The following is a 9,311-nucleotide window of genomic DNA, read 5'->3' on the forward strand; positions in this document are numbered from 1 at the left end:
CTAGCCATTCGGTTGGAGGTATCAAGGATGGCATCATTAGATCCCTTCTGGGAGAGAACAGCCTGGCCCTATCCACTGCACTGACATGCACACTACTGGGGCAGCACAGGGAAATCCCCAGCTGGAATATAAAGTTAAGTGAGATAACTGCATCTGCTGACACTGCTCCACGGAAGGGAAGACAGGCCAGGCTGGTCAGTACCAGCAAGCTTCCACTAGGCCGTTTGATCCTGGTAGAGGACTTTTTAGTTGTACCATGCTACCTCCAAGAGGAAAATCTTGTTTTTATCTTCTCTATTCTTCTTCTTCTTTTTTTTTTTTTTTTAAATTATTTTTTAAAATAAACAAACAAAAGACAACAGTTCCTGGAAGAAGTGGAATCTTAGACTTTATTTTTTCCTCACAGCTCTTAGAATGCTCTCCACACTCTGCCCTTTGGGGACCAAACCTTCATTCCCAATTCAGTTCTACAGTGTGAAAGGACACCTTCAGCTAATTTACATCTAAGTGAGCATTTGCCAGGGTAAAGAATTAAGGTCTTAGTGTGCAAAATGGTTCCTGTGGCAGTACTAATCAATACTTGTTTGATGGATTGCCTGCCAGGAGTCTTTCAGGCACATCATTTCAGCTGCTAGACTTTCTGCTTGCTCACTGCTTAACAAAATAAATAGAGATGAATCATGGTATTTAACATAAAACTCCAACCCAGAATCAAAGCTGTTTAAAATGCATAGTGGTTTGCCCTGCTCCATCCTTCCTTTCCTTTTGCTCGGAGAGAATGCTAAGTCCCAGCACCCCTGGAGCAGGCACAAGGTTTGCATGATAACCACTTCACCAAGGACGGCCCTTTCCTCTGCAATCACTGACTGCAGTCCCAACACAGGGCTTCGTTTTTCTCTGCCCCTGAAGCGGGAGCTGGCTGAGAAAGAAAGAATTGAGATATATTCCTGCGTGGCTGATGGGAGGGTGATATTTCACATATGCCTTTCTTAGCTGCTGTGATGCAATGCACAAACTGTTCCTTCTGCTCCTGAGCCTATTGTGCTACTAATCCACGTGAAAGCTCCCAGCACTGAACCGTCCCCACCCGCAACTGCATCACACTCAGAACTACAAGCAGCAACACAGAGCCAGGTTTTCAGAAGTATTCGGCTCCTCAGTAATAACAAATGTGTGTCTGGCTCTCCCAAAATTCACATTTCTATTCAGAAACATAGTAGCTGATTTCTTTATCTAGCTTGAAAATAGATGATGCATTTCTTGAAACTATGTACGCCTACAAGCCACTAATAGCTTGGGAAAGGGTGAATAATCACAGCGGTGACTATTTTGGCCAGAGAGGAAAGCCAAACTTCATCTAGCAGTTCTGTCCCCTCTCATATCTCACCATCCCCCCTCGCCACCCTGCAGCAAAACTCCACCAGTCAGGTGGACAGCTTGAAAGGGTGCAGGAGCTGTGCAGCCAGAAAAGCCAGAAGGCAAATTCTGGGGAGTACAGCAGCAAAGAGGAGATGCACTCCAGGGTCCCAGGGCAGCTACCCCAGCACTGGGGTGCTGTGAGATGTTAGGGCAGCAGGAGTACACAGCACTTGGGCTCATGGGTGTACAGAGCCAAGAGCAGAGGTGTTTGGGAAAGAGACAAAGAAAATACTTAACTTCTAGAAGCTGGTGGGTTTCAAATAAAGTGAAGCTGCAAGAAAGAGCAAGAGGGGCTCTGCATCACACACTGCATCGAGGCACAGAGAGGTCAAGCAGCTCATCTGGTACAAGGACAGCTTAGAGCCAACAATAATAACCCCACCCAGTGCTTTGCAGAATGCCTGTAGGGCTTACCAACAAGGTCATTCTGGCCTTAAAACCAGGGACTAATTCTTGTTTTCACTATCCAAGGAAAATTCTTCATTCACAAGTTTTTGCTTTAGTTTTAGTAACTCCTTCTGTTTTCAATATCCTTCTCTCTTTTCTACAGCTTTCTTGTAATCCAATATATCCATGGTTAATAATTGCTGTGGTACTGAATTCTTTGAATTATACATAAAAACAATCAGAGAAGAACTTGAATATTTCATATCAGACCTAAATGTTTTATGATTGCTTGCAGAGTGAAATTAGTAAGGACACTTGGCCAATGCTGTATAATTTATGCTGGGCTTAAGCAGGAAAATTACAGAATTGAACACACAGAATTGTGTGAGGTTGGCGGGGACATCTGGGTCCATCTGGCCCAACCCTGCTCCAGCAGGAACAGATAAGCAAGGTGCCCAGGCCCATATCCAGGCTCTTTTGAATTTCTCCAAAGAGACACCATCACCTCTCTGTGCAACCTGTGGCAGTGCTCCATCATCTCCTGTGTTCCAATTTGTGCCCATTGTCCCCTGTCCTGGTGCTGAGCACCACTGGCTCCATTCTCTTTGTGCCTTCCCTTCAGGTGTTCATACACATTACCAGGATCCTCCCTGAACCTTCTTTTCTTGATGCTGGACAGACCCAGCAATCTCGGCCTTTTCTCACTCCTGTGAGGAATGGAAATGGAATGGAATGGAATGGAATGGAATGGAATGGAATGGAATGGAATGGAATGGAAGAGGTGCTCCATTCCTTCATCTACTTAATGCCCCTCTGTTGGACCCTCTCTTGCAGTGCCCTAAAAGTCCAAGTGTAAACTACAGTAATTAAAAAAAAAAAAAAAATCTGTAATGTTATTTAATATTGGATAAGAGAATGTTTCTATTAAATAAGGGGTATCCTGAATCTTAATTTGCAACACTATCCTTCCAAGCTCACTGAAAGAGCAGAACTTCCATTCTTAGTTTTGTAGTTGTGCTTTCCTCCTCCCACCTGGCAGGATGAAGGCTACTGAACAGGGCAGCACCAACCTCGGCCCTCAATCCAAGCTACTGCTGTTTTTGTTTATTGTGCATAATAACAGTTTTATAGGACAGTAAACAATAGCAACGATCTGACCGTGGGCAAAATGATCTGTGTGCCTGTTTCTTTGTCTTCCTTCATCTGTCTGTTTTAACTACTTTGCCTGCTAATGTTTTTGCTCTGCAGTCAGACAGTGCATCCTGACTTTACTGCAAAAAGCCCAATAAAGCACTTACCTCTGAATTTCAGTTTTTGAGAATAAATGGGTTGAAATAACACTGTGAAGCCATGGGGGGGCTTGCATATTGCTTAGCATAACAGTGCTGGGGTGATGACTGCAATACAAGAGACCACTAATAAATCTGTCTGAACATTAACTGGGGTTTTCAGGTAAGAGAGGTGCAGATATGCTACAATTGCAGTGATCTGGTAAGTTGTGAAGTTTTCTCTGCTGGCAATTCAGAACTAAACAAACTGAGATTACTGGTGAAGAATAAGACAGTAAGACCAAGATGCGATGATCTTCACAAAGGAGGTAAAGCTGCTGAAGTACTCTAGGCAGCTACGAGAGGAGAGTGACCCTGGAGTGTGAGATGAGAATTCACCTCATGTATGTGCTCACAGATTCCCAGGTGAGCCAATCACTTGGACTTTTTCTGCTTCATTTCTGCCTTCAGGACAACAGCATGTGGAGAAGATAAAATGCGATGCAACCAGAGCAATCTAAGTACTGGGGGGCACAGACCACAGGCTATCCCAGGTTAGAAGGTATCCATAAGATCCTCAAGTGTAACCCCTGGCTTCTCACAGGATCACCCAAAATCCAAACCCTGCATCTGAGAGCAGTGTCCAAACACTCCCTGAACTCCAGCACTGGGGCCGTGCCCACCGCCCTGTGGTGCAGCCCCTTTCCCTGACCCCCAGCTGCCCTCCCCTGACGCAGCTCCATGCCGTTCCCTCGGCCCTGTCGCTGTCACACACAGCAGAGCTCAGCGCTGCCCTCTGCTGCCTGTGAGGAGCTGCAGCCGCCACGAGGGCTCCCCTCAGCTCCTCTGCTCTGCGCTGAGCACCTTCAGGGTGCTCAAGCATCCCCACACACTGTGTCCTCAGACCCTTCCCCATCTTTGCAGCCCTCCTTTGGATGCACTCTCATAGTTCTACGTCTGAAGTACAAAGGCTGAGCAGAATCTATCATGTAAATACTGCTTTGCATTAGTCATTTGTAAAGCCTTATCCAGTAGGTGTCACAGCTGAGACAGGCTGCAAAGAGGGATTTTGACCTCTGTAGATATGGCTGCTTACTTTTAAGGTGATCACTGATTTTTCTACAGGTCTGCAATTACAGAAACCTGAAAGATCTAAACTGTCTCTCAGAGAAGACCTCTGAGATCTCAGATAGGGGCCCAATGCACGGTGAGCATAGAGACTGAATCTCTTCAAGAGCAAATAGTACAAAACCAATGGGCCAGTAAGAAAGAGGCATGGCACAGGAAAAGGCATTTGCTGGGAAACCTTCACATGGAAAGATGGGAAGGAGGAACAAAGGATGACAAACTTCAGCTAGTCAACACTACAGCTAATACAAGCAGCCAAACAAATGCAGTGTTTTCTCACACCCATCACAACCTGAACAGAAGTAACAATGACCATTAACTATGGCAGCCTTTCATCATTCAAAGAGGAATAGACCAAGGGCTGCAGAAACTTACAGGGACTCTTAGTATATCTGCTGAGGAAATGTAGAATAAAAACTGTACTGCAATGGAAGGAACTGAATGGATAAGGGAGGCTGGTCCCTGGACAAAATCAGGATTCCCAGGCATGGAATGGCAAACTTGAACAGCTTACTGCAGAGAGCATTTGCATGATTTCTTCTTTTCTTTTTTTTTTTTTAATTATTTAAAGTCTTTTCTTTGGGAAGAAAGGCAGATCAGACAAAATTTAAAGGGGAAGTTTTCTAGGTTTGGCACCCCAGCAAATCTGCAGTGCATGGCCCACAGAGGTCAGCTCTCAGCTGGTGAAAGACAAAGACATGCCCTCTGCCTTTAGCATCCAAGCCATCTCTCCCTGACCTTGCCAAAGTCAGAGACAGTTGCAACAACTATGGTTTTGGCAGTCAGATTTTTTTCAAGCCTAACTACTTGAAGCTTGAATTGAGTCAAATGGGTATTTAAACCCCTCAAATTCAGAGAAACAGCCTTGGTGAGTCAGAAGGAAACGACTGCTCCTTTGATTGATCACATCTGTGACTCAAAGCCAAGTATGCATTCGAACAAGTTAAACCATCTCCAGGGTTCATAAACATTGTGCCAGGCCTTTTGTGTTTTGTATTAAAGCCATGCCAGTACCCAAAAGCCTTGCTGTTTGCAAATCATGGGGATTAATATTTATTACTGTTGAATGTACATGGTTGAGTCTCCTGCCCTGGAGATTTTGCATTTAAATAGTACAGGAAGAACTGGCACATGCACTCAGCCTTGGCCTTTGTCTGCTCCCAGTGAAACTAGGGGTGAAACCTTTCTGGCTCCCAAGCACACAGCAGATCAGGCTGGGTTGGGCTGGAGCCTGTGCTTCCAAATAGCTCTTGCCTGGGCACCCTCTGAAATCAAGAGTGGACAAGTCCCAAACTGCATGATTGGCATACGTCCCCTGGAGGATATCTGCATCTCCTAATGCTCGGCAAGGAGGCCCTGTCAGACCACACTCTGAGCTAAACATCACATCAAGAGACATCTGATGAATCATGAGCACAGCAAGAGCCCAAAGGGCTGTAAAATACCTCTAGGGACTTGTTTGTGCCAGATCTCTTAGAAAGTTCAAGAGGAATTAGCGAAAGATGTGAATCAAACTGCTGTGGAGAACGTGTTCAGAGTTTAAAAGAGACTCTTGCAGGATACAGCGTGCTACACTCCAGAAGCCAGAATGCACGGTGGCCATCTGAATCAGAGTGCCAAAATGTTTGATGCAGTACATTCCATGCATTTTAAAGCAGTTACCTCCCCTCAGATGCATCTATGCAGCCAAGCCCTTTGTGGTGGCATCACCTGCTGCACGGAAGTGAAGGGTCTTTGAGTTACAGTGGAGCTCTATCATTGTGTTTCTGAAAAGAGAGAGCATCCATGTGATGCATGCTGTGGTCACAGAGGCTTCATCAACTCATCTTACCTTTCTGACAGCGTGCAAATAACCCCTAAGAGAAATGATAAAAGAACAAACAGAAGGTTAGTGAACATGCAAGCCAAGGTAAACCAAGGGATCCCACCTTGTCAGATAGAAAGATATTCTGGGAACGATATGCAAAGGTCCCCACTCTACACACACAACAGTGTGGAAATGCCACGGTTGTGAGATTCAAGCAGCAGATGAGCTAATGTCTGAAATTCCTCAGCACCACTGCTTCCTGGGTGGCTGCCTGTGGTGTCAGAGCCCAGGGTCCTCATGGACAGACTGATCAGGGAGGCTGAAGCTGGAGCAAGAGAACATCCTTTCATGTCCAGATGGGCCACTGGAAGAAAAGAGTCCAATCCACCTGTAAAAATTTCCTTTTTATCGCTGTAGTCTGACGTTTTGGGTCTCTCCGGCAGTTTCACTGCACTCAGAGGTTTACCTGCCTACCTGTCAGTGAGGGTTATTCACCACAAGCAGCTGCTGCTCTGGGTTCACTGATCTTCTCAGCGCCCAACGTCAAGAGGATCAAGACTCAAAGCAGAGCCAATGAGTGATGGTCAGAAAATTATCCTAAAAGGAATTTGGAGGGAGGAAAAAAAAAAAAGCAAATGAAAACAAGGCTCTCTGAGGTTTTGCTGTACAGGTCCCCATCATCTGCCTACGTTTTGCCCACACACCGTTTAATCAGCGTGCCAGGGAGTCTGGTTCCCTGCCAACACGAATGTGGATTCTGACAATTTGTCTAAAGTGCACTCAGAAATTGCAGCTAAACAAAAAGACAACTTCTTGTTTGTCGGTTTTTTTTTTTTTTCTTTTTTTTTTTTCCTGAAAAAATTACAACCTCTAACTGCCACCCACACCTCAGTTGCCTGAGAAACGCAGCGTGGGTACGGCAGCGGTAGCAGATTCAGGTTTTACACCATAGTTGCTATCATTGGCTAGCTGTGAGGCCCCCACAAAACCATCCCAGCAGGATGTTTCAGCCCAGACAGAGAGAGTACTGCCACCCCAGGCACAGCCCACTTCAACAGCCTACCACAGCAAGCATCACTCTGGGAGAAGACAGGGGTGTAAAAATTGGTGTCGGCATTACTCCAGAAATTATTCTGGCTCCATCCACCCTGGTCTCAGTACTTCATGTTCCCGCACAGTACAGCTCTGGACGGGATGGAGAGCAACATGCACTGAGAAGTGTGGGTATAGCATGTGCTTTTGTCTCATCAGAAATGCTTTCCACACTTGACATCGCAGCAGTGCCCCAGTTGCCACTTATCCAATCTACTTCCAAACTGACAGGGCACACACCTGTTCTGCAGGTTGTATCCACCACAGATTTCTATAGACACACATCCTTGTTAGCAGGCTGTGGCTGGAATTCACCTGAAAAGACAAAGTGCTCTTCTTTAACACTGGACAGGCCGGCAGAAGGGTGAAGCTTGCTCAAACCAATTAAAAATATTCACCTTCTCAGAGGTGATAGAATGTCTCTACTGAGCACTTCTGAGCTCAGAGTCAAAGGGTGAGGGGAATGGACAGAAGGATGATTTATGTCTGACAAAGACTGTTCCTTCGGGGAAGAAAAACACACAAACACAAATTCCACTTTTTTTTTTTTTTTTTTTTTTTTTTTTTTTTTTTTTTTTTTTTTATAGCAATCTCTGCACAGTGATTCAGGGGGAAGTTTGCTTTCTGTGAGTGTTTGTTTCCCTGCTTTTCCCAACAAAGACATTCCACATCCAGCAGACAGTGCACAGACCCAGGGATGCTGCTGTCTTCCAAGCTACAAAGCACAGAAAGGAGTATTTATCTTGGCTGCCTCTGAGTAGTCTTCTCTGAAGGCCAACACACAGCACCCTCTCCTGACCTCATGGCAGCCCTGACAGTGTTCAGATCTCCCCTGCAAACAGTGGGGGAACATGAATCTTTTGCCAAAAGACAAAGGAAGGTGCTAGGCAACCTTCATAGGTGGCTGCTTCTTTCTTATTAATGGGTTGCTTTTTCAAATGATAGATGGATCTGTATGCAGTTCACTTGCCTCCCGTGCTATTTCTTTACACTCTTGTTCAGTTTTCTCCTGGCTTTCAGCTTCCAAACCATTCCCTCTCCCCTACTGCAAACCCTCCCTGCCATTTTTTTTTCTGCAGAGCTTCCTATCCCTGATGCTATATTCTGCAGTCTTCTGCAGTTTTCCAGCCATCTGTACATTTCACCTACATTTCAAGACTGCATGGATAAAGATCCCCCAGTGCCTTCACATGTGCAGACAAGTAATGTTTGTTCTTAGAGAAAACACAATGCTTCTGCACTACAGAAGTCTGTCACTGAGATTTTAACTCACAGGCCTTGATTTCTCAAAATGTCCTTTTAATGTCATTTTTGCATTCTCAGTATTCATCCTTTTTACCTTGTGGCCACTGGCAGAGCTCCTGCATAATTCAAATATTTCCAAATATTCTTACAAACATCTTTTTAGTTGTCTGAGTCATTAAACTTGTAGTGGTTTACAGTAAGAGGGAACTGTCCTGGAGCCATTCTCCCCATTCAACTTATTTCAGAAACCAACTCAAACCACTACTAAGAAAATGGTCAAGCTATTAAATAAGGAATATATCGGTTACCTAATAAACACAAAACCCTCACTTGCCTACAATTATACTGTTTTCTACACGATCATACAATTACAGAGCTTTGAATCAGTTTAATCAGCTTTTCCATATTGTGTGTCACACAGAGCTACCACTCAGTTACAAATCCACCGCGCTTCCCTCTCCACATGACCTACAACCCGGGTGCAAATCTATCCTTGTCCACCCCACCCCCACACCAATTTTTTCAGACACAGTCCAGATGGAAAGTCAATGGGTCATCGCACAGGAACTGCCTCTGGCTTTGGTCTGTCAGTCAACAGCACTATCATTCGTAGGCACAGGCACTCCTCCCCTCAGAACATTCCCCCATCCGTTGTTCTTCACCTGATTTTCTACCTTATTCATCACTGTTTCTATTTCTGGCAACCTTTTTGCCTCTTTCATACCTTCCTTTCTCTGCTTCAGCTGCTCTGTAAGAGTGGCATTACTTGCCCATGGCTGGCCCAGTTCTGCTACCTCTGTGTACAAGCACATTTTTTCCAAAGTTCCTCCTGGGGCAATGTCAGCTTCATGTAGTACCGTTGATGATCTTCTCTAAGAAGAATTGGTGTGCTTTAGATGATCTACAAAAGAAAGATCCACATCACCTGTGTACCCTATGCACCCAAAAATTAGCTGTGGAAGGGT

At 45.1% G+C, this 9,311-nt stretch overlaps 1 protein-coding gene across 1 annotated transcript in view; it reads right to left on the reverse strand.

Moving 5' to 3' along the window:
• Positions 1-9,211, reverse strand: part of LPL (lipoprotein lipase) — a 51,199-nt gene extending 41,988 nt beyond the window's left edge. Inside the window, exons 1-4 of the mRNA XM_042822776.1 lie at positions 9,071-9,211; positions 7,342-7,416; positions 6,484-6,606; positions 5,865-6,373 (exon numbers count right to left, since the gene is read on the reverse strand). Coding sequence (XP_042678710.1) covers positions 5,865-5,880 — 16 coding nt within the window. The 5' untranslated portion in view covers positions 5,881-6,373; positions 6,484-6,606; positions 7,342-7,416; positions 9,071-9,211. The remainder of the gene's footprint in view (positions 1-5,864; positions 6,374-6,483; positions 6,607-7,341; positions 7,417-9,070) is intronic.
• Positions 9,212-9,311: the final 100 nt, after the last annotated feature.

This window comes from Centrocercus urophasianus, unplaced genomic scaffold, assembly GCF_019232065.1.
Source record: "Centrocercus urophasianus isolate 14NV4802_14NV808 unplaced genomic scaffold, USGS_Curo_1.0 seq_21, whole genome shotgun sequence".
Lineage (NCBI taxonomy): Eukaryota > Metazoa > Chordata > Aves > Galliformes > Phasianidae > Centrocercus > Centrocercus urophasianus.